This window comes from Saccostrea echinata, unplaced genomic scaffold, assembly GCF_033153115.1.
Source record: "Saccostrea echinata isolate AGI-Se365-2 ecotype Australia unplaced genomic scaffold, CSIRO_AGI_Sech_v1 ptg000023l, whole genome shotgun sequence".
NCBI lineage: Eukaryota > Metazoa > Mollusca > Bivalvia > Ostreida > Ostreidae > Saccostrea > Saccostrea echinata.
The window spans coordinates 11,227,069-11,254,103 of NW_026889772.1; the positions used below are offsets into that span (position 1 = coordinate 11,227,069).

Consider the following 27,035-nt stretch of genomic DNA (forward strand, 5'->3'; position numbering starts at 1 on the left):
GTGTACACAGGTCACGTGCTGCCCACATTAGCTTGATGAGGCGCCCTCCATGTATAGAATAAGTGAAAACTGACGTGCAGCGATTATTTCCTACCTTGCTTGTAACATAACCTTTGATTGGTTAGCAAGCCGAGCGTAAATTGCCGTACACCCGGCTTAACAAATAACATGACGTCACGATGCATTGTAGCACTTCGTAAATGAAATCGATAATTTGAAGCACCATTAACTGGACTTTGATTTACAAAGAATTTATTTGCTTACAAAGGAAATAAATTCGTTATCCAGGTAAAATCAAGGGTGTACGGGGATTTACCCCGAGTTGTATCCCACACATCCTAGTTCGCGGTCTCAGGGTGTATGGTATGGTGGCATATTTCTGCCCCCTACATGCAAGATAAATTATGTTAACATGCAAGAAAAGTATGTTTACATGCAAGATAATTATGTCAACATGCAAAAAAAATTATGTTGACATGCAAGTTACCAATCTTTTTTGAGAATCTAATTTTCATGTTGGTAAAATTGACTTACTACGCCAGTAAACATCATTCAATAAAGCTGCACCAGAATTATGTTGACATGCGATTTATTTATGTTAACGTGCAAGATAACTATGTAAACATGCAAGATATTTATGTCAACATGCGACTTATTTATGTTAACATGCAACATTACTATGTAGACATGCGACTTATTTATCTTCAAATGCGAGATAATTATGTTAACATGCAACTTATTTAATGTTAACATGCGACATATGCAACAAAGCTTTATGATAAACGTGATGACTTTAACTTTTCAATCGTTAACTTCCCTTACTCATGCAGCAATATACCTTCATCACCTGCATACGGGGTATATATATCTCTCAGTTGATTCGATACGCAAGAGCATGCTCTACGTATGCACAATTTCTAAAACGAGATAAATTATTGACAAACAAGTTGATGAAACAAGAATATCAGCAGTCTCGTTTAAAGTCATCATTTCGTACGTTCTATGGTCGATACAATGACTTTGTCAGCAAATATAATTTATAATTGAGTCAAATGCTTACTGACGTTTTTCATACTAATTGTGAGGCCATTATTTACACACTGAATTGTCGACGGATTTTCCCGTTATTTCCCGATCATGACAAGGAGCACACGGCGGGTGTGACCGGTTGGCAGGGGATGCTCACTCCTCCATGGCACCTGATCCCACCTCTGTTGTTTTGGAGGTCCATGTTTGCTCTGCACCTATTTTGTGATGTTTAATGGACTTTTGAGCTTGAATACTGTTCGTTATCTCCATATATTTCTATTCATGTCAACATGCGACTTATTTATGTCAACATACGGGTTATATTTTAACATGCAAGGTATTTATGTCAACATGCATAATACATGCGAGATATGTACAGTGTATGTTAACATGCAACTTATTATGTAAACATGCAAGATAATAAGTTGCATGTTAACATATATTTCGCATGTTGACATATTTAACTCGCATCTTAACATAATTACCTCGCATGTTGACATGAATAAGTTGCATGTCTGCATAATGATCTTGCATGTTGACATAAATAAATTGCATGGTCTACATAGTTATCTTGCATGTTAACATAAATAAGTCGCATGTCTACATAATTATCTAGCATTTTACAGAAATAAGTCGCATGTCTACATAATTATCTAGCATTTTACAGAAATAAGTCGCATGTCAACATAATCCTGTTGTATCTTGCTTGTATAATGTCATATAATGGCGTTAGTAAGTAAGTTTACCAATATTAAAATTAGATTCTCTAAAGAGATTGGTAACTTGCTTGTCAACATAATTATTTTGCATGTTGACATAAATAAGTCGCATGTCTACATAATTATGTTGCATGTTAGCATAAATTTATCTTGCATGTAGGGGGCAGCATGCCGCCATAGTATGGAACACAACCTGGGGAACAGTATTAATGAAGCGCATTGAAGTGGTAAAATTTTCCCTTTGAATGGAAGTTTTTGAGCTATCTTTAGAATATTGATAGTCATGTGATGACACGCCCATTTCTTTAGAAAGGAAAAAAACGGTCAAATTGTTTATATAATATAACCAATCAAATTGACAGTCTACATAAACACCGGGTAAACACATGTTCGACCGACACATGTGTTAACTTCAGTAAACATGATAAATTCCTTATTATGTATATATTCGTTGCAATACGTGTTTTGCAGAAGCGGGGAGTCTCTAACTAACTCTCACTCTTTCTCGCTTTTTAAATTCTCCATTTTAGTACATCTCATGTTGCTAGTCGCAAAGAGTGGGTGTCTTAAAGCATTACGACGAGTATTTCTCATTTCTAAAAAAAAAAAAAAAAAAAAAAAAAAAAAAAAAAAAATGGGCGTGTCATTATGTAACAATGGACGTTCGATAAGAAACTCTCGAACTTTCCATGTCAAACCACGGGAGAATAATTAATAAATTAATATTTCAATCAACTTAGCATGAATACCTCGATTTAATTAAGGAGGGATTCTTGTCTGGTTTCTGACTTAATGAAATACTCAAAGTATATTTGCTTACAGGTCTTTTATATTTAGATGTTAAGGGTTTTAAAGATCATATCTTTCTTTCTTTTTCATAATTGTACAATTTGAAATAGTAATGGTAAACTGACTTCAAAATCTAGCAGGGACTATATTTTTGGCGAAATGGCGGCGTATGAAAATATCTCCTTTTCTGCTTCTGAAAATTACTACAGAACAATGAATTTAAAAGGCATTTTAAACAATCAAAGGCTTAAGGAAGTTTTTGTAGTGGCTGAAATTAATAATAATGGACTAAAGTTTAAAAATATATCAAATAAATATAATTTTCTGGACAAATGGTAATCTTATAGACTTTAAAAGCTAAGGATTTTAAGAACAGATTTGAGTAAAAATTCAGTAAAAAATGTTTTTCTCTCTTATTAAACAGGTTGGGCACAGTTCCTTTTTCGGGGAAGTATTACTATAAAACGGGATTATTCCTCTTTCAGTAATAAAAAACATTACTGTATACGGGAATTTTCACTCGTTTACCCTCTATTTTCGTGTTTGCTTTGAATAAAAGATTAAGTGCAGAATATTTTTACATCCTCTAAATATTTACAGTCTATTAAGTGTACGTATTCTCAAAACTACGATATTTATCGCTGCAAAATGCTGAAGAAGAGTGATGAAATATTTCTACGATATAAATTTCTTACGGAAGCTTATCTGTGTTAAAATTTTGATATTAAATAAGTTCAGCACTTAATAACTTGTTCATGAAATTATTCGTTCTAATTTAATTTTATATCATTTCTTTCAAAGACATCGTAAAAATAATTTTTTTATACCACTGCTTCTTTTACAAATGAAAATAATTATTTAAAATATTAAATTTTAAAATATAGTTTTTCAAAGATGGTTTTAGCATGAATGCCCTTATAAGATTCCATACTTTTCGTATCATTTATCAACAGGGAAAATTAAAGTAAAAGTCGTGGATTACTGCTGCACGTGAGTTTAAATTCCTATGCATGTTCAAAAGATGTCACCTCCACGAAACCAAGCTATGAAATTTTCCGTTTTTGAACAAATAATAATATAACTTATAAGGAAATATTCACATCCGTTTGAAGAATACTCATAATGTTGTACGATTAAATCTCATCTTACTACCGTCTGCAGCACTAAAGGACCGAAATTTTTGTCAGTGAGGTTGGTTTAATAAAGTTTAAACACATCACGTCGTATTTTTCATGCACTTTTTATTTAATAAACGGATTTGGGGCATTATTTTAAAAATATGACGAAAATTCCCGTATACAGTAATGTTTTTTTTACTACTGAAAGAGGAATAATCCCGTTTTATAGTAATACTTCCCCGAAAAAGGAACTGTGCCCAACCTGTTAAACGGTCAAAATTTTGGTTAATGTATCATTTTGTACCTTTACATGACTACTTTACCATATGTAAAAATAATAAAATTTTAAATATATAAAAATTATTAATACAACTAATATTCCCTAAAAATTAAAGAAAAATAGAGGAAATTCGGGTTACTCGATATCTATTTAGTTTAACTGTTTATCTCAATTTGATATTATCATTTGGTAGACCTTTTGTTGTTTCAACCTTTTATGTAAAAAGAAAAAGATTAAATCTTTTAAAATGATAATAAGCATTACATGATTGGCAACAATAATTTTTTATTCTTAATGACAGGGAAAAGATAATGACCTTGACATGACCTTGACCTTTTAATTAAACGGTCAAATATAATGAAATTTATGTTACAGTGCAGGAAACTAATTTTGTTACAGCATCAATGCTGATTTGAATGCTTCCTTTGCTTGCTGATTTAATGCTAGTTATCCTTATCCTGATGCTGTTTTATAATTAGGTCAATGCTACCGGAAGTAGCATCATGCTACCGGAAGTAGATAATGAATTTCAGCATTGCCGTTTAAAGCAATAAAAGTGCCTTTTACAATTATTTGATCATAATATCTCACTATGTATCAATAATGTGAATACTTTAACCAATATTCTTTCTTTCTTTTTTAATTTTTTACTGAATTAAAACTCATTGATTTTCTGATGCTAGTAGGATAATGCTGATTTTATGTAGGTCAATGCTGGTTTTATCCTTTGCTTGCTGATGCTGATCCTGGAAATGCTGTTTTTTAAATGCTGATGCTGATGCTAGCTTGATCCTGATGCTACTAATGCTTATGCTGATGCTGGTTTATGTAACAAAATTAGTTCCCTGCACTGTATCACCTAGTGATATTGTCTTCTTCAATCTGTGAAAATTTCATTAATTTTTAAATATGATAAACACGAGAAGAATCCCTCCTTAAGGCTGGACATGATTCGTAAAAGCAATGTGTCCGCCATTTTTGTTCGGATTCTCGCTATATTTGAGGACCCCTATATAAAGGGCCTGACTTGGACACTGTTTAGTATAATCAGTCGACACCGGTGTAGAGAGACGTATTCTATACAGCACTCGGTAGCGACAAAAATAACTGTAATATCTCGTCTAATGCAGGAAAGTAAGATACAAAAGAAACTTACAATTACAGTTGTACAGGTCAGTGCAGTATACAAACAAATACAGATACACGTAACTACAATAAAATGTAAACAAAGGTAAAGCAAGATAACCAGCACGAACACGGGTCGCCATTCCACGCCGATACCCGTGACAATAAAGCAGTCAGGTGTAACGAATGCGAGGAGTATACCCTGGTGTTGATGTATCGTAGATATAATATCGAAAATGGCGTATGCCTATTTACGAGTCGTGTACAGCTTTAAGCAATATTTCGTTGCTCAGAGTCAATTTAGAACAATTATCGGTTTACCTTCATGGAGCGAGATAAAGACATATGAGTTACACAGTACATCCTTATATAAAATAGATTGGAAAATTCCATATCTTCACTGATTTATATCAACGTTCAAATATTCGCTATCCAAAATAATGATGGCAATAATAATAGAAAACTAAAATATATATTATTAGACAAAGCAAAAAAAAAAAAACAAGAGGCCCAAGGGCCTTAACGGCCACCTGAGTATAATACAATTTAGAGGATCCATAGAGTATAAAATGAACTGAAAGGTGAAGCTTTGTTGCCCAAAAGCAAGAAAAATAGGGTGATCAGGATCAACAAAATAATTAGTCTAGTATTCATTAACAGTTCATACATTAGATTCTAATCTGTTCCCCATTTATCACTATCAGTGCTTCTGTACCATTTTAATTCCTTGTTGAAATCTTCTTGGTCTTTGATGAACATTTAAAAAGACAAGTTATTTCTGTCTCATTTTTATTTATCTATTACTTACAAGTATACCTGATCATTAAAACTATGAAAGTACTTTTTGTATTATACAATAAAAATTCTTGCATATTTCTCTTATTCTATTAACCTTTCAAGTACATTATTTACAGTGATTAATTATCAAAAGTAAATGGCAAAGGGGAATAACTCCTCTCAGTAGAATACAAATTAATAGAGCCCTGGCCAGGACCAGAACACTTGACCAAATGGTCCAGATGTTCAAAAATCTGGTAAAAATACTCTTCCTTATTAAAACTTTTACTCTTTTTGCCTCTGATATGCCCAGGTGCAGAGAAGATTTTTAAAGAAATAATGCATTTTTATTACAGATTCACTATATTATCAATAGAGCCCCCCCCCCCCCCCCCCCAGCGAGAAACACCAGATCCTCTCACCCTGGGACCAGAAGTTTGCTCATCATAAGTAATCACTTTGTTTATCTGCTTAACACTAAGAGTAGACAGGATTATTTAATAGAATTAATGCATTTTCATTATATTATCAAGAGCCCCACCCTTACACCAGGGGTCACGCAATTCACTACTCTGGAAGAAGCACTCTTGCTCATCATAACTATACACTTAGCTTCTTTGCTTTTTAACCAGGAGCAGAAAAGAATATTTTCAAAGAAATTTTGCTTTTTCACTATATAATCAATAGAACCCCCCCACCCCCCCCACCCCACCTTTTCACCAGAACCCTTGACCCTGGGGCCATGAAATTCAAAATTTTGAAAGAAGCATCCTTGCGTATTCTAACAATGTACTTAATTTGTTTAAATAATACCCAGGGGCAGAGAAGAAGATTTTCAAAGAAATAATACACCTTCACTATAGGATCTATATAGCCCCATCCTAACACAAGAACCCCTGATCCTTGGGCCATGAATTTCACAATTTTGGAAGAAGCACCCTTGCCTATCATAACTATGTATTTAATTTGTTTAAATAATACCCAGGAGTAGAGAAGAAGATTTTCAAAGAAATAATGCACTTTCACTGTTTGATCTATATAGCTCCACCCTACCACCAGAACCCTTGACCCTGGGGCCATGAATTTCACAATTTTGGTAGAGTCACTCTTGCTTATCATAACTATGTATTTAATTTGTTTAAATAATACCCAGGAGTAGAGAAGAAGATTTTCAAAGAAATAATGCACTTTCACTATATGATCTATATAGCCCCACCCTAGCACCACAACCCCTGACCCTGGGGCTATGAATTTCACAATTTTGGTAGAGTCACTCTTGCTTATCATAACTATGTATTGTTTAAATAATACCCAGGAGTAGAGAAGAAGATTTTCAAAGAAATAATGCACTTTCACTGTATGATCTATATAGCCCCACCTTAGCACCAGAACCCCTGACCCTGAGGCTATGAATTTCACAATTTTGGTAAAGTCACTCTTGCTTATCATAACTATGTATTTGTTTAAATAATACCCAGGAGCAGAGAAGAAAATTTTCAAAGAAATAATGCACTTTCACTATATGATCTATATAGCCCCGCCCTAGCACCAGAACCCCTGACCCTGGGGCCATGAATTTCACAATTTTGGTAGAGGGCTCAATGCTTATTACAATGATGCCAACAGTTTGACTGCTTGATGCCCAGGAGTAAAGAAGAAGATTTTTAAAGATAGCACTAATTTTGATGGTTTTAGCCCCACCCCTCAGGCCCCAGGGAGGCAGGGACCATGAAATTCACATTTTTGTACCCCTTCACCCATTGATGCTATATGCCAAAATTGGTTGAAATTGGTTCAGCGGTTCAAGAGAAGAAGCTGAAAATGTTCAAAAGTTTACGACCGACGGACGACGGACGACGCACGACGGACGACGACGGACGAAAACAGATGGCAATAGGTCACCTGAGTGACTCAGGTGACCTAAAAAAAAAAAGTACCTTCCAGAGAAGAACTCGATGTAGGAACTATGGGTAAGTTTCTGAGCCTCGGTGGAGCCTTGGGGTACCCATTTCAAACACGTGTAGTCTGCAAACTGCTTGATCCCTTTATTTATAACGTCCACGTTTCTTTGCTTGTTGGCTGAAAGAAGAAAATTTCAAAAGATGAATCTAACTTGTTTCAATGTCAATGTTCTAAAAAAAAAAAGGGGGTTTCTGAAAAAAAAAAAAATACAGAACACACTTTTGAGACTGAAGCTTTGCATTCAAGATTTTACAAATGAAATTGAGCAATGGTTATAAAACTCTTTAGTATGCCATGTCTACAAATTAAATATACCAATATATCACTATGTGCTCTAGCGGATGGGGGACTCGGGACCCCCTTGGAATTTTCAGACTTTTCATACATGTATTTCTATAGAAAGAAAATGATGACATTGGACCCCGTTTAGAAAATACGAACCCCTCGACTTACCATACCCCACCCCAAACGAAGTAGGTTAGAACAAGGTTTACTTTTTTGGTCAATAAAATTCATTGGGTAATGACCCCCCCCCCCCCCCCGTAAAAAAAAATTCCTAGATCCGCGCCTGGACCTCATAAATTCTTTTATATATATATATATATATATAGAGAGAGAGAGAGAGAGAGAGAGAGAAATTCCAAACATTCACTGCAGAACTGTAGCTCTCCGAAAAAAAAATTGACAGACCGGAGAGCTACAGTGCCACCCATAGAAAAAAAACTGTATATTTATTGCGCACAAAAAGTTGCGCTCGGTTCTGCGTTTATTTCTCCAGTTTCTTACCTCAACTGCACAAAAGCTCGATTTCAACAAATTCCTTAGACCTCTATCAACTACTCTTGTAGTTGACATCTTTACGAAGCGCGTTTGGCCGAATTGTCTAGCCACCCAAAATGGCGGTATTAACAGGCGAAATTTTGGATGGTTTTAATTTCAGGCCCAGGAGAGCTATAATCAACGGTTATAGGAAATGTTTTGATGTGGGAATAGTGCGAAAATGTGTTAGGAACACACGATTAGTAATATTTTGAGATTGCAGTTTAAAAATACGGAGAAATAAATCGAGAAACGGCGCACTTCTTGTGCGCAATAAATATACAGTTTTTTTCTATGGGTGGCTCTGTAGCTCTCCGGTCTGTCAATTTTTTTCTTTTCGGAGAGCTACAGTTCTGCAGTTAGTATTAATTTCCAGTAAAACATCGTGTGGACTTTGTAAAACAGTATTTGATATCATAATAAGTTTCGAAATAACTGCTTTATTGCAGAGCAGATTAGAATGATACTTAAAATGCAGCAAAACATTGATGTTTGATTAACATTATACATGTACTTCTGTTTCACATATAACTCACATAAACTGCTGTCGATTGTGTATGGAATAATGTTATCTGGCCAAAGTGGAGCCGATTTTAAGAAATTCCTTCTCTTTCTTCCACCACTCTAAATATATAAAACAAGGTAACATAAATTTATAAATAATAAAAAACATTCAAATATATAAATACCAATATCTATAGTCGGTTGTCCCATCAGCTAGACAAAATCTGTCTAAGTAAACAAATTCAAGTAATTTTTAAAAGATATTGATTACAGATATTCCTGAATTTCTGAATAAATAATTAAAAAACACAAATAAATAAAATTCAATTTTTTTCAATTTTAGAAATTAAAAAGCCACTTCAAACGGAGGCGCCAGACTGCACCGCTTTAATTCCACTTTTTCACGAAAGAACACTTTCTGCCAAAAAAGAAAAGAAATCCTGCTTTTCCGTGACAAAATGTAACAAAACTGTGTGTATGATGTTTTATATTCTATTTTTAGGGTTGTGGCATTTTTGGAATTTTTAACAAGCCACAAATCCCTCTATTGAATTATGGTATTGTGCTTTTAGTTTGTTGTATTTTTAACTGTTTTATTTGTTTTTCTTGGCAAAATACTTTGTCATTTATTAGTTAAATAAATGACCATTCCAATTCCTTAACAATGAGTTGTGTTGTGTTGTGTCAAACTGAGCACCACCCTAGCAGTTATCCATAAATGGTTTTTCTGCTTTTTTTCTGCTTTCCCACTATTTTTTAAAGGTACCTCTTCTGTTAGCTAGGTAATTACCTACTGACACAGGGAGGAGGTAGTAGAATCTTACATAGGCGAGTTTTAAAAATGTATAAAATCGATAAATGACCAAGAAAATAGATTCGCGTAAATATCAATGTCAAATACAGTGTACTCTTGGAAAAGCATATAAGGAGTTTGGTCGCCCGCGTGGCACAGTGGTTAGAGCGCTTGCTCTACAGACGTGTCCAGTAATGAGTTGTTCCTTACATCGCGGGTCGGATCCCACTGCTGGACGTGGAGACCGGTCCTCCGGATGAGACCGTATAAACCGAGGTCCTGTTTCGCAGTAGGTACTGACACGAAAAACATCCCTCACTGCTCAAAGGCAGTAAGTGCCGAGTACAGATCTAAATTTGTAGCCCTCCTGCGGCAAGTGGTGGTGTTTTAATATGAGTGAAAAATTCTCAAAGGGTCTTAAACAAACAAATAAACAAAGGGTTTTGAAGAAAAAACTCGAAGAAAAGCAACAAGACAGAATGCACAAAATTGACTATATGATAACACATCATCAGATATATGAATTACCAGTTCACTAAACAAAATAGATTGCAACTAATTTACCAATGCAAAATGAAAGGTTAAGCTTAATCTAAAAGGCAATACTGAAAATATTTCATAATTTATCGACATCTGACGATCAAAGTTCCAAAAACAAAGCATTAAAATAAAATAACAATTTCAAGGTGCATTGAAAATGTCTCATTTCATGACAATAATAATAAAGTTCCGCTACCATCAAAACAGATAAATTATGTGTTACCTATTTCAAGGTCAAAGTTCAAGGCTAATTCAGAAAGACACTGGAATTGAAAGCTCTTGACTTTATTTACCGTTTGTAAGATATGATAATGTTAATCAGAAAATGCCAGTGACACGGTGCTAAAATAAACACATTTTCTGAAGTTAGACATTATCCACCAGAATATCAAACAAGCAAACAAAATATACCAAAATTGTTGACAATAGATACGGCCATCATACTATCATATCTCGGTGTCTAAATGTTTGACTTGAAATAAAACAGTGGGAGTGGGAGGTGGGGGCTGACGTGATGTAATAATCTTATATTACATATATAAAGACTCAACAGAAAAATTCAATTACTGTTAATTAATCTTTGAATTCGCTGACTTACGTTGTTTTTTAAATCATCGAGTTGTTGCTGTGTTAGTCTATGATTGTCGTGTGTGTCACCAAAGACTTTCCCTTTCTTAAGAGCTATCTTATCAATACCATCAGGCTGAAATAAAAATGTTTTATCGTGCATTTAAGTTTTAACGATATACGTTAAGTGACATTTGAAATATTATAAGAACAATATCATTTATTAAAGTTGTTTCATTAATTATATGCAAAATATTTAGATAATCCCCATCTGCTACATGTATATAATCCTCTGTATTTAGTTCCTTTTTCAGCTCACCTGAGCTAATGGCATGACCCCCGGGGATAGGGTGGGACCACAACAGGGCTCAGTGTTATACATAGGAATATATAGGAAACATCAAGTTTAAATTTTCTCAAGAACAGCAAAGCTATGATTAATCATATTAATACAGAAGCATTCTAAGATAGCATAGATGGAAGTTTGTTCAAATAATGACCCCTGAAAGTATGGCGGGGTCACAACAGGCGATCAAATTTTTACATAGGAATATATAGGATTTCTTTAAACCCATTCTCTAAAGAACAGCGCTAGCAAAGCTATGATTAGTCATATTAATACAGAAGCATCCTCAGATACAGTGTAGTGTAGATTCAAGTTTCAAATCATGACTCCCTGGGGAAGGACGGGCCACAATAGAAGATCAAAATTTTACATAGGAATATGGAAGAATCCTGGGGAAGTGGGTAGGGTGGGACCACTTATATATTTAAACTTTTTAATACTGAACTTATTTTTTTCCCCTAGCAGTAGCCAAAGTGCTCAGGTGAGCGATGTGGCCCTTGGGTCTCTTGTTTAATGCCATGTTGCTGCTATCAATTTTGACTTTCTTCTTTTGTGTGTTATTCTTTACTCGTACGCCTTCAATGGCCCAATATTAGTCTCAATAAATCTTATATTATGCCAAATACGTATATCTTTAAATCTTTTAAGATAATATCCTGTGCAATTATTTCACAGATATACATGTGTATTAAAAAAGCAACTGAATGAAGAATGTTCATTTAGTCAACAAAAATGTAGAAACAAAGATCATGGTTTAGAAAGTTTATAGACTGAACCGGAAGTGTTTCTGAGACTTACGTGTAGATTGTGCCTGTTTCCCTCATCCACAAACATACTCTCTAGTAGGTTTACCACGTCAGAATCTGGGTCGACGTTACCCTGTAAACATTAGACATATCTCTAAACAAAATCAACATAGCAGATCTCATCTTTCAGGTCGATTATAAATACTTATGAGTGAATAAGATTATTCCATCATTAAATTTGACAATTTATTGATATAAAACCCGGTAATAGCAATGTATCGAAGTAAGAGTTTTCTTCCTTTTCTGAGGGCCGATAAATCTTGACATTCTTTTTAAGATGTAACGACCCTCTGCTCTAAATTTCACAAATTAAATTAATTAAAATTAGATTCAAATGGAAAATAGTTTGAAATAATAAGCGGTGCTTACTTTTTCAGACAAAAATTTTATGTCTAACCATGATGTGAAATAAATAGAATGAACAGAAAAGGCAACAATTCATTATCATAACATAAATTAAAAATATTATTTATATGGTACAGCACAAGTTAATGTAGCTTTTAAATTGTTTATTAAGAAATAGTAATATCCCAATTTGTAACAGTTGAAAAAACTAGGTGCAAATGTTTTAGATCAAATGTTATTAGCTACTATCAAAAATGATAGCAAATGAAAATAGAAGGTTTGCGTCTTATAGTGATTTTGAACGAACTGACTATATAATGGTTTGTACTACTAAACTCTGGTAAGACAAACTATCAGATATTTTAGGATTATTTTCTTGGGAAGTTATCTCTCTTATCAGGGGATTGTTCGACCGTAAAACAATTTTTGGAAAAAAAAAATCAGATTATATTAAGTTCTCCTTAGGTTCTCATAATCGTTAATTGAAAACTCTAGTGATGTTAATGGAAAAATCTAGTGATGTGATTCCCTGATTTAATTTTAAGTGCTGAAATTAAATAGGCAAAATATGTAGTTAATTTAAATATGTATTAATTACATACAATACAACAACAAAGCGAATGTTTGAATGCAATTGCAAACCATAATGAAAACACATATGCTTCAAATGATACATATAAGTGCGTGTTATGCTTTAAAAATTATATTTTAGACTTTACTTACCGGATGCTTTTAGGATAAAAAAAAATAGAAAACTCACAAAGAGCATCATTATTCAATCTTAAGGTGTCTGTAAACAGGCGCGGATCCAGGATTTTTTCCAGGGGGGGGGGGGGGGCATCACAGTCAAAAAATATTTCAACCCAGAAATTTCTTGACAAGTAAATAACAAAATAAACAAAAATAAATAAATAAATAACCTAAAATCCATTCTCCAGTGAAAAAACTATTTCATGGTGTTGGTTGTGGGGTCAACATTTTTTTTTGGGGGGGGGGGGGGGGGGAGGGGTCCAAAGTCATTTTTCATTTGCTGTGTACTTCCACTTAAAAACTCCGGACCCACCCCCCCCCCTCTTCTGATCCGCGCATGTGTAAAGGGTGTCTACTTCCTGTGTAAAGATTTCTGCTTCCTGTCTTTCCCTACCTTAAGAGCTTCTTCTATAAGTTTAGCCCCATCATTAGAGTTGCCTCCCTTGCCACTGTCGTCGTTGTTGTCTTCGCTATCGCCATTCTCTTCCTCCTCCTTCTTTAAAGCTCGAAGCAACAACTGGTCAATATCCTCATCTTCCTGTCCGAAATTAATGTCTGCTGACCTCTGGATAAAAATAAAAAGACCTTCATGACAAGTTAATCTATCAATAAATATATCCCAACAAACACTGTAAGTGTCATGTTCTAAATTTAGAATTTACCGGGTGGAAGTAAATACAAGATTTAGAACATGACAAGTTGTCATGTTCTAAATTTTGTATTTACTCCCACCCGGTAAATTCTAAATTTAGAACATGACATAAGCGCAACTTTGTTCCATTTTTTTTTCTTTAGAAAAATATTTCTTAAAAAGGGTTCTTTTTGACAAATTCCAAACCTTTCAGTTATACAGTCATTGCATGAAACCTTGAATTGAACGGTGATATTCCTTATTCTGTTTGTATTTTCTTAACTGTAGTAAAACTAAAATTTTAAATAACAGAAATAAAACACAAAACACTTTCTTTTTCTAAATCAATCCTTGCACTACATTTTCACCAAGAGCAAACGAGAACTTTTGAATTAGGGGAACCGGCTGTTCTATACATGTACATGTACAATTTACTAATTAAAACTAGCAAAGACAAACTTAATCTATAAAGAAATTTATCTGAAAATATAAATATCAGATTTAAATTAACATTTCTTGACTATTAATGTGCCATAACATACGGTGGTATATTTAGGACACGTAGTTATTTTTTAGCTCACATGAGCCAAAGGCTCAAGTGAGCTTTTCAGATCAAAAGAGCAGGGGCCACTTAGGGACTTTTTTCGCCCTGCAAATTTCTGAAAAATTAAAACTGCATAGTTTTAGTCGACAAGGTAATAAATTTCACTTGAACACTTGGTGACTGAATTTCTACTAAAAATGACGTAATTTTCGTGCTAGTCAATGCATTATGACGCCATGAATTGCGTCATTATTCACATATCCCGAATATTTCTTTAAAAATGGCCAAAATATGATGCTATTTTTCAATATTTCGTATACAGCACAACCTCCGATCCAAAATGTGCAAATGTATTATGAAAGAACTGCTTATTAAGATGATAAAACATACTTTAATTTTTGGATCGAGGGGTGTGCTCATATTTTAGTTCTTTGTTGAAGACTCTCAATTTCACCTGTTTTCTGCAAAATTCAAGAACATTGCAAATTCACACAACCTGTTTTCCAGTACCTGGACTCTTTAGAGGAAATTTTTATATACAAACTGAAAGCGCCAAGTCTCTACTTTATATTGATGTTGAGAAAGGGACATAAGGTGTAAGTTGATAAATTGGTTTATCTACAGGGTCATTTTATGCATAGAGTGAACCTAGCTCTTTGTCCGTTGTCTGTCGTCGTCGTCGTTGGCGTCGTCGTTGTTGTCGTAAACTTTTCACATTTTCATCTACTTCTCCAGAACCACTGGGCCAATTCCAACCATACTTGCCACAAAGTATCCTTGGGTGAAGGGGATTCAAGTTTGTTCAAATGAAGGGCCACGCCCTCTTTCAAGGGGAGATAATTAAGAATAAGTGAAAAAAAATAAATGCATCATTTAAAAATCTTCTTCTCAAAAACCATAGGGCCAGGAAAGATGAAACTCATGTGGAAGCATCTTCAGGTAGTGTACCTTCAAGTTTGTTCAAATCATGACCCCCGGGGGTAGGGCGGGGCCACAATGGAGGATCAAAGTTTTACATAGAAATATATAAGAAAAATCTTTAAAATTCTCATTCTCAAGAACAGCAAAGTCGTGATGAGTCATATTTATATGGAAGCATCCTCAGGTAGTGTAGATTCAAATTTGTTCAAACCATGACCCCTGGGGGTAGGGCGTGGCCACAATGGAGGATCAAAGTTTTACATAGAAATATATAGGAAAAATCTTGAAAAATCTTCTCAGGAACAACAAAGTCATGATGAGTCATATTGATATGGAAGCATCCTCAGGTAGTGTAGATTCAAGTTTGTTCAAATCATGACCCCCGGGGGTAGGGCGGGGCCACAATGGAGGATCAAAGTTTTACATAGAAATATATAGGAAAAATCTTTAAAAATCTTCTTCTCAAGAACAGCAAAGCCACGATGAGTCATATTTATATGGAAGCATCCTCAGGTAGTGTAGATTCTATTTTGTTCAAATCATGACCCCCGTGGGTAGGATGGGGCCACAATGGAGGTTCAAAGTTTTACATAGAAATATATAGGAACAAGATGTGTTTGTGAAACACTATACACCCGGCAGCAACAAAGTTCGAAAAAGCTATTTTTAGCAAAGAGGTCACAGTCAAGGTCACAAGGTCATTGACCTTGATGTCGTTTGAAAGAACTTAATTAGTGGAGTATGCATACTAAATATAAAGTCTCTGTCTCTTATGGTTCAAAAGTTATGGCGATGGTTCAAAAAGGCTATTTTTAGCTTATAGGTCACAGTCAAGGTCACAAAGTCATTGAACTTGGTGCCATTTGAAAGAGCTTAATTAGTGGAGTAAGCATATTAAATATGAAGTCTCTATCTCTCATGGTTCAAAAGTTATGGCGAAGGTTAAAGTTGACAACAGACAGACAACAGACAGACAGGACAAAACAATATGCGCCCCCGATCTATCGATCCGGGCGCATAAAAATAGTTCTTCTCAAGAACAGGAAAGCTATGTTTAGTCATATTGATATGGAAGCATCCTCAGGTAGTGTAGATTCAAGTTCAAATGATGACCCCTGGGATAGGGAGGAACCACAATGGGGGATCAAATTTTTACAAAGGAATATATGGGAATTTTTTTTTTAAATCTTCTCAAGTAACCCCTCCCCCCCCCCCCCCCCGGTAATCTTTTCAATACTGAACTGATTTGTGCTTTTGCCTAGCCAATGTGCTCAGGTGAGCGATGTGGCCTATGGGCCTCTTGTTTTAAGATACAAAGAAAATTTATCTCGTGAAAACGAGATATTATGTCGTGAAAACGACATATTATGTCGTGAAAACGAGAGATTATCTCGCGAAAACGACATACTATTTAGTGAAAACGAGATATTATCTCGTGAAAACGACATAATATTTTCACGAGATAATATGTCGAATTTCACGAGATAATATGTCGTTTTCACAAGATAAGACGTTTCCACACGAAAATATCTAGTTTTCACGAGATAATTTCTCGTTTCACGAGATAATATGTCGTTTTCACAAGATATCTCGTCTTCACGAGATAATATGTCGTTTACAGGAGATAATATCTATTTTTCACGAGATAATTTCTCGTTTTCAGGAGATAATTTCTCGTTTTAACGAGATAATTTCTCGTTTTAACGAGATAATATCTCGTTTTCACGACATAATATCTCGTTTTCACGAGATAATATCTCGTGTTCACAACATAATATCTCGTGAAAAAGAGAAAATATGTCGCTTTCACGAGATAATATGTCGTTTTCACGACATAATATCTCGTTTTCACGAGATAATATCTCGTGTTCACGACATAATATCTCGTGAAAAAGAGAAAATATGTCGCTTTCACGAGATAATATCTCGTAATATCTCGTGAAAACGAGATAATATGTCGTTTTCACAGGATAACACATGTATGTCGTTTTCACGAGATATTATCTCGTTTTCACGAGATAATTTTCGTTTTCACGAGATAAATTTTTCCTGATATCTTAAAAAAAAATAATTATGTGTCCTAAATGTACCACCGTAATGACAAGATCGACAGTGCTGATTTTTTTTTTTTCACATCACACAAATGCGCCTAATTCAATTTTTCAGCGGAGCCGTCAGACACAGTGTGCGTCAAAAATGTTTTAATTCAGTGCTTAATTAATATTTGATTTAAATATCTGCTGGTTTTATCGGGCAAAACGATGAAATTTTTGCGTGTCTCTGGGAGGTTCGTTATAGTATAATGAAGAATTTCCAGATTAAACCATTTGTTCTAATCTTAAGGGGAAAAAACCCTCACCTTTGAGATGTGTGAGTCGTGCCTCTGTCTAAGCTCATTAAGGATCTGTCTTGCTTCTGTTTTACCAACGACTATAAATGTAAGAAATCATACATCATGATAAAGGAGATGCTTAATTATTCTAATTATTGAGAAAATATGTACATTTAAAAGTGAAATATTATAGATGTAGAATATTTAACATATATAAGATGGGTATGCGTAAACATTATTCACTAAAATAAGATATAATTTATACTGTTCTCATATTATCAGGTTCTTATAGCAAAAGAGGAGCGTTCAGTCCAAGACCTATGTATTAAATTTATAAATTCATAAATATTCAATGACACCGAAAGACGAAGATCGTTTCTCATAATATCACTCCTAAAATCCAGTTTGTGGCGTTTTAAAAAATAATTGCCTAAGAAAGGATTAACAGTAACACATTCAGTCAGCTAATTGTTTTTTGTATTTATTTTTCTCCTTCAGATTACTCATTAAAACCTTATTCGGCCCATGCAAAACAAAACCTGGCTTTGCATTACGACATTACCAAAATGTTATTGTGACGTCTTTTACTATTTTCAGTCGAGGAAAACTAATCTTTGATGGAGGCAAAAACTAAAATAGAAAGCCCAGTAGGCAGGAATAGCAAGTTTTGTTTGGTCTGCCAATTAATTACAAACAAACTTAAATCTTTGTACGTTAAATAAATCTCGAGCTTTAATGGAAAGCATGAAAGTATGTCAGACTGTCATAGCGATTGGGTAAAAAAAAAAGGTCATTACGATAGGCCAAGAATAACAATGGTCACGGAAGACTGTTTAATTCTTCCCGTCGATATTTTAGTTGATTAGAATATTTCAAAGAAAATTAACAAGGCACGAATGCCCCAAGTTATATCTGAAGATAACAAAGGGACATCCATACGACCTGGCTTAATTATGTAAGGTTGTATACTACTCCTAGATACAATCTTTCAATATACATGTATATACGAATTGTTAACTTTAAAGTTATTTCAATTCAAAGCTCAAAGTGATCCCAGAACAGATGTTAATTCCCCAATTTGGTCAAGAGTACAACTTTCATTACAGAAAAATAAAATTTAATTTCTTTCTATAAATCAGAATGATCAGGATTTAGGCTATTCAGTGAAGTCTAGCGCAACAGGGGTCTACGCAATTTTTTCACTTGGCAGGTAAACACGTTTCCCCCCTATTTAATTGCACATTTAAGACATGTAATGACTTTAATACGTTGCTTTAATCCCCCCTTTATGAAAACAGAAAGATCAAGTCTCTTAACCTTACAACATGTCAAGGACACACACGCAGCATGAAAACAATGCAGTAATTTAACTTCCGTGATACTGGAGCGCAAAGTGAATGATATTCGATCCAAGAACGAGACGTCACGAAATAATGTTGCATATTTTCCCTCACGAAATGGAGCTTCCCAAAGCAATTTTAATGACTTAGCGAAATTGAAATCGGGGATGTAATGCGATTTTTTTTTCTATTATTTAGGAAAAATTATTAAAACTGTGACATTTAAATAATGCCCTCTTGTTCATTTAAATATAGCATCTTTCTTCATTTCATTATTGGTATTAAACAGGCACGTAGTATGGGGGGGGGGGGGGTGATCCCATCTTTTTTTCCCGAACCTAACCTTTTACTGTCGAAAAGCCCCCCACCCCACCCCACCCCCCTTGCGCACATACGTTTTGCTGCAATATGGTCAAATCGTTCCATGGTAATGTATTAATAATTTAATTGGTACAAACATTGACACCCCCCCCCCGTAATATGATATCCTACTTTTGACAGTTTCCTTTTTTCTTTTGCTTGTCAAAGATTTTTCAGGTAATTTGTCTTTTTTTCACACACACCCCACCTTTCAAAACCGATACTACTTAACTGTTAAATATGCTTCATTAATTTTATTTTCTTATATGGATAAAAAACAAGTAAGAAAATAATATTGTTCGTTTCTTTTCTAAGGTTCGAAAAATTTAAACATTTTTTTAAGTTGCCTGTTAAACATTTTACTTTTAAGTATCAATTAACTTTCATCTTATCTTTAATATTATTGTTTAAAATTCTACTGAATTAAGTAATAGCAATTCTATACTAATGCATCTTGTTTTCCTTACGTAACACTTACTTTTATTTCTGTCTCTGTGGGCATGAACAACAAGGCATTGCAGAATGACAATCGCCAGCAAACTCAGCACCCTCATATTGGTCCCCATCTCAGCTGGGTAAATGAAATTGAAACAGAAGTACCTCTTTATATGACGAAAAACATGTAGGTATTTTTGGATTACAATGAAAGTTTTTGTTTGGAGTTAAACTGATTTTTGTTTGGGTATCGAGCCTGTTTTATATACCTACGTGGGTGGATCGACAGTCACGTAAATTAGGTTTCGCGATATGTGTGTACGTAGATTCTTAAAAAGTTTGTATGTCAACCCAACGTACCCCGGGGGGTTGTTCCGTCAATGTCCAGTTCAGTGGACACAACTTTAATTAAATTAAATTAATTCATTTCAGCACAGTAGTTTGATAACCATCTCAGCCGAGAAGACCATTTTCGTCATGAAGAATAAAACTTTCTGATTCATTGACTAGTATTCTCCAGAGATGTTATCTTACCAAACAAACACAAGAAAACTTTCAATATAGAAAGTGTTCTTTATCAGAAAAGTATTGTTTAGAACTCACGATATGTTGTTTTCAGGGACAAGACGGTCTTCTAAATTATTTTCAAACTTCAACAATAATAATAAATTTGTTAAAATTTACTTTTAAGGAGGTTAATACGAAGAACTATCACTAACAGAGTGAGGTAATAACCAGGAATAAATGATTTAATACTGGTTAGATTTATCTAATAATTTTCATTAATAGCGGTTTCGTGTGAATTACGAAATTAATGCAAAGCGAATATTCATGGATACATTGCATATCCCTAAATAAACCAAGCATATTTTATATTTTCCTGTATGTCATGGCGTTTGGTTATGTCAATTTTTTTCTGATAAAGTTCAAGTTCAAATTAGGTAGGACACATTTAATGGAAAATGTAGACTTGAAACAGTTGTATGGAATTACATTTCCGTAAATAATTATATCAGTAAACAAATCCCAATCTCGCTTTATTCGCCATACGATAGAGAAATTTCCCGTGAGTCTGGTGCACTGCCTAGTGAAGTTTAAGCCAGAATAACCAACTAAAAATTTTGAAATTTTTTTCAAATTAAATTTTTAACATATCTTTAACGCAGGAAAAAAAGTTTGCGACGTTGTTTTATAGAAGTCTCCAATACGACTGTAAACAACTTGCTTCTCAGTTCAAAACTTCCTCTAGTGCTCTCCAAATTAAATTTCCCATCTGAATTTAAATATAGCATCACTTACAGCAATCAACAAGGAGCAAGCATAGTTTTACAGGAATAGAATTTGATACATTTAATATATTTTTAAAAGCTTATCGGGAAAATTCTCGAACTTAATTTAAACAATAAATGCAGGATATTCAATGTTTTGTAGTTGGATATGGAATTTATATTACGAGTGGGACAGAATTTTGGATATTTTCACGAGTGCGAAGCACGACTGAAAATATCCACCAAAAAAAATCCCGTCTCACGAGTGAAATAAATTCCATATTCAACTACAAAACATTGAATTTTCTGTTCATGTCCTTAGGGGGAGGGGGCGTGCCCCTCCCCCCTTCAATAATTTTGCCGATAAATAGATTACTATAGAAAACATAGCTATTATATGCATGTACCCCCTCAATAAAAATGTCTGATGTCTGATGACCTTTTTTCCCCCTTGTCAAGGAATTTTTGATAGTTGATAGTGTCCCGAAAATGTATAGCTGTGCCCCCCCCCCCCCCCAACTGAAATTGCTTCCTGCTGTTTATTACATTTTCTTTGATTTTCTGTGTGCATCAGTCTTTTGTAACACAGTGTCATAGGCTTTGACGTCATAGTTGAACGGTTTAGCAATTATAAGATTGAAGCATTGTAAACATTTAGCTGGAGAAACTTTGGCAGTTTTAGTCTCTGTCAGGATGGTTTATATACTCTCTCTCTCTCTCTCTCTCTCTCTCATTACAGACAAGGGAGTACTTTTTACAACATTCTTTGTGAAAGGAAGAGAAAATTGATCGAGTGTTTTGCTGCACTTCTGATATTCTGTTACATTGTGATAGAATATCACTTTGATATTCTTTCACACTATGACAGAAAATTACTTTTATTCAATAAATAAATAGAGGATATTCAATGTTTTGTAGTTGGATATGGAATTTATTTCACGAGTGGGACAGGATTTTTTTTATATTTTCACGAGTGCGAAGCACAAGTTAAAATATAAAAAAAAATCCTTTCTCACGAGTGAAATAAATTCCTTATTCAACTACAAAACATTGAATTTTCTGTTTATTACATTTTCTTTGATTTTCTCTTTGCCTCTGTCTTTTCTTAACAATGTGTCATAGGCTGCGACGTCATAATTGAGCAGTTGAGACATCATAGCTTAGCAGTTTTGAGATTGAAAACATTGTAATATGGATTTTAGCAACATATTTGGGAAGAAATTGGCAGTTTTAGTCTCATTCAAGATGATTTAATTACTTTCTCAATCTTATTACAGGCCAGAAATTATATTTTACTTACTTTGATATCCTTTCACACTGTGAGAGAATATCACTTTGGTATCCTTTCATACTGTGAGAGAATATCACTTTTATACAATGAATAAATCACAGTATTTCACTGTTGAAAATGTAATAAATAACAGTATTTTATTGTTGAAAATGTAATTAAATGCTTTCTTTGTTTGTTAGTACAGGAATTAACGTTGCAGCTCAGAAAAAATACTTAATCCGCATTAGTGGGTATTGTAATTTTTTCTTGCAATAGCTACATATGTACAACCGTTAATCCTAGTACTAACAAACAAAGAAAGACATTTTCTTGTTTATATTTATGTCTTTATAAATAATCATATAAAGTAGATTTAACGACGCTGGATCCTGATATTTAAAGTCTTAAACTTTTTTGTCAAGTATATTTTTAGCTTCTACACACATAGCTTAATTAAAAATCAAAACAAAAAATGGGGGTCAATATGCTTCTTTTGGCGCTACAGTACATTTAAAATGACCTTTTTGCACTTAATTTGTGTCTTAATCAAAAATAATATCTTCGACGTTTTCCCTCCAATATTTTTTATCCAAATAAATCATGGGACAAAGTATGCTATTATTCTCTCTTAAAAAAGACACATTAAAATTGTGACCAAAAAAAATTTCAAATTGCTTCGCATAATCAATTATTTGACCTTTCTGCACTCAAAAAATGTCATTTTTCGGGCATTAAAAATTTAACAAGCAAGAAAAATATTTTAAAGTCTTAAACTTTTGCTGAATTTAAGTAGATTGATCAGAGTTATCTTATATATTCAGAAAAGAAAATCAAAAGTGGAGGTCTATGATGTTATTTTTTAGATATTACTAAAAAACTGTTAATTTTATGATAAAATTGGCTCAATTTTTTCCTGGAGTTTCAGAATATATTTTCTATATTTGTCACAATATGATGATAGAATTCACAAAAAACTGATTTAATTAATATTTTAGAACCAGCATTAAACATTTCAATGCACAAAATAGCTCTGTGTGCAACCAGCATGGAAAAATAGGAATCTAAACTTTAGAAGTACAGTATATATTTCGAAAGGGAAAAAAATGATCATTTTCTTCTTAAAAATCTTCCGCCACAAAACATAGTTCCTGGCATAATCCTATTTGAATGGAATTTAATCGCGGTTTTTTCATTGGATATAGTATAATTCGCATTGTAGAATCCAGATTTAATGTTAGAACTTAAAAATAATGCAGAATTTTAGAAATAAACCTCCAGACCAAAATCTGCTAAAAAGCTCAGGATCGAACGTCCTTAAGTACATTTTTGACATGTTTGTTTCATTAGTTTTTCTCTTGTTCTAATTATACTAAGGCCAGGAAAGATTTTTTCGATAAGTTTTTGAGATTTGATAAGGTTTATATTGTTGACACCCATATACTTTACAGTGGGGGGGGGGGGATACTTCACTAAGTGTTGCTGAAAATGTATATCATTTTTTCCATTGTGCATTCATATATTCAGCACTCTGGCAGATTTAAATGATATATTGTAATTGTTTATGTATTGCATTTGTATATCATAAATTTTCTTGCAGTTTACAAATTCATGTTGTGAGTTTATCATATTTATTTCTAAAACTGTGTAACACATGTAACTCAAACTTTATAGACTTCTCATGTAGGGAGAGGGCGAAATAAGTTTTAAGAACTTGTGCCCAATCCCATTGTATATATATTGCAAAAAATATGTTTAATTCAATTCGATAGAAAAGCGCACTACATAAGATATCTATACAGCTGAGTTCTAACCAGAGTTTACTGATTGAGGAAAGAAGTGATTTTTATAAGAAAGAAAGAAGAAAATTTTCAAAAGATTGTAAATATATTCTATAATTTAAAAAGAAAATTTTATTTAAAAAAAGATGCTTCACGAGTGATTGCACTTTTTTTAAAAAAAAATTTAGAACGTTGTTTTTTTTTTTTTAAATTATTTTTGATTTGCATCGCCGTTAATAAAACTAATTAAAATAATGATAAAGGTAATCTCTGAACCAGGTAACTTAGGTCAGACATAAGCTATAAAAATTAATGGAAAATTCTGAACGAAATTAAATCAAATGTAAATATTTTAAGCAAGAGCCGTTAATTGAAATTTAAAAAAAAGATGCACAGATTGATTTATCCTTAAAGTAAGTCATTTATATCAGGATTTATTCGAAACAAATAAAAAAAATGTACAAAGTTTAGTCTGATAAAGAATTTTAGCAGGCCCGTAGAACACAGGGGCCGGGGGAGCCCCCCCCCCCACTTTTTTCCGAGTATACTATTTTGCTATAGTAATTTTCCCTTTAGATGCAGGTTGCCCCCCCCCTCCCCCTTTTATTGATGTTTTAAGGTCGAGCATTGTCAAATTTCAGGATTCGGACAGTAAATCCCCCCTTTTGTGTGCTTGTCAGATAATTTTGGGAAGTCCCCCACCACTTTTGATCAGTTTAGGGTTTTTTGTGGATTTTCAGATATTTTGGGAAGTTGCCCCCCCCCCCCCCCTTGAAACCGTTGCTATGGGCCTGTTTAGGATGGCAATAGTGGCAACACTGTTTATAAAAGAATCAAGGCACCGAGTTGTGTTTCTTACCGTTCTACATCGCATGATAAATGTAAAGCACTGGTTGGAATTTCGAAGGAATTTCCACGTAAGAAATGAGGCGTGCAAGGCGAGGACAATTTCCCGCTCTGAGACAATACATTTCTTCATTAATTTTCAAAATTCATAGAAAAATTTAATTTTTAAAAAAAATTGTGTTGTATCTTTTACGCATTTTATTCTTTTATTTTATTGAATAATTAATACAATAGAGTGGATTTGATTTATTAATGTTTTAAATTAAATATAAATAAATTGAAAATTAAACTATCATAAACGGAATAAAAATTATTAAAGTTGGATCCACACTTGTATATCCCTAGCTCGGGAAGTCAATCAACATTACCACTACATTTCTTCGAAATTTCGGGTAGCTCTACCTGTACACCTATATATATATATATATATATATATATATATATATATATATATATATATATATATATATATATATATATATATATATATATAATTACCTTCAAAAGGTTTGGAAGTTTGTCAACTTGGTTTTGATGGGTTTTATGCTTATGATCATTGGTTATACCGCCAAATTGAACATTCTTTGTCTTGTTGAGAAGAACCCAGATTTTATTTTAATGTGTTCTTTCTGACATATTTCATTTTGTCAAATAAAATCTGCAACATGACTACTTTGTGCAGATTTTATTTGACAAAATGAAATATATCAGAAAGAACAATGGACTCCAGACTATGACTCTTTAGATTGACTATTTCCATTCTTACGTTAGTATTAAATTAATATTAAGTATTCCTTATTGCTAATTGTGAATAAATATGTCCAGTCTTTACCTGTGGATTTGCAATTACAATAGATCCGATTTACACTTCATATTAATGGAATGAATGGCCACTAATGAAAGATATTTATGATTATAAAGATTGGTAATGTTATACAATGATAATTTAAATTGTTATACTCAAGTTACATAATATTTTATTATCCATATATTTGGTTAAGACTTTGTTCAAAGAGAACAGATTATTTTAAATTTTGATGGAATATTTATTTTAATGTATATATACTATATCAAATTACAGAATCCATATACATATTACTTGGATGTAAACATATCCACACACATATCTGTGGTAGCCTTTTTCCACGGAAAAATGAGGAATTATTTGTTTTAAGTAGTGATATTTTTTCGCCTTTATATGAAAATATGTAATGCCTATTATGAGATTATTAGTCAGAAGATTATCTCCCTTAATCAAGATTGAACATATACATATTATAATATGTAACTATGGATATGTTATCAATAAGAGCTATGTATGAATGATGTATTGATATGATATTGGTGTTTTATCATATACTTAGTAGTAAATACACCGATTCTGCACTGTGCGATACGGGTGACGTCACAATACCCCATATCAAGGACCGGTCCGAAAATCCATATCACGTATCGGACCGGCGGGCAAAAATCCATATCACACCGGAAGTAACGTTTGTTTAAAGTTTAAAAGTCAATTAACTTGATTTTATTTAAATATACATGCACATGTAAAAGAATTCTTTACTAACATCTGTGGACTTAATTTGTTTTCAAAGACCTAAAATTTGCTTTATTAGATTTTAAAGAAAAAGGTCCTGAACATGCACGAAACATTCTTCAATGATTTTATGTGAACTCGCATATTAAGTATTTTAAATATATGATAAATAGAATACTACATACTGAAATCCATATCATATGTCATATCAGCCCTCGGGCCCCATATCAGCCCTCGGGCGGATATGGGGCCACTCGGGCTGCTATGACATATGATATGGATTTAATTATGTAATATTCTCTATTTATTATATTTCAGGGCTATTTTTATATGTTTGCCATAGCTCACTGTGTCTATATTAAATAAGACCTGAACCCATGACAGAGGCGTGTTTATATTTCCATATACAGCCCACTGTTACGCAAATATTGTTAAATAATTTATTTTTCAGTTGTTTTAAGGTATGTGAAAAAAGAGAGCCTCACAGATGAGCTCTATCTA

At 33.5% G+C, this 27,035-nt stretch overlaps 1 protein-coding gene across 1 annotated transcript in view; it reads right to left on the reverse strand.

Annotated features, from left to right (window-relative positions):
* LOC133191195 (MAM and LDL-receptor class A domain-containing protein 1-like) overlaps positions 1-27,035 on the reverse strand; it is a 74,535-nt gene that overhangs the window by 47,075 nt on the left and 425 nt on the right. Inside the window, exons 2-8 of the mRNA XM_061326926.1 lie at positions 19,876-19,968; positions 17,725-17,795; positions 13,664-13,834; positions 12,167-12,247; positions 11,054-11,158; positions 9,155-9,242; positions 7,775-7,916 (exon numbers count right to left, since the gene is read on the reverse strand). Coding sequence (XP_061182910.1) covers positions 7,775-7,916; positions 9,155-9,242; positions 11,054-11,158; positions 12,167-12,247; positions 13,664-13,834; positions 17,725-17,795; positions 19,876-19,963 — 746 coding nt within the window. The 5' untranslated portion in view covers positions 19,964-19,968. The remainder of the gene's footprint in view (positions 1-7,774; positions 7,917-9,154; positions 9,243-11,053; positions 11,159-12,166; positions 12,248-13,663; positions 13,835-17,724; positions 17,796-19,875; positions 19,969-27,035) is intronic.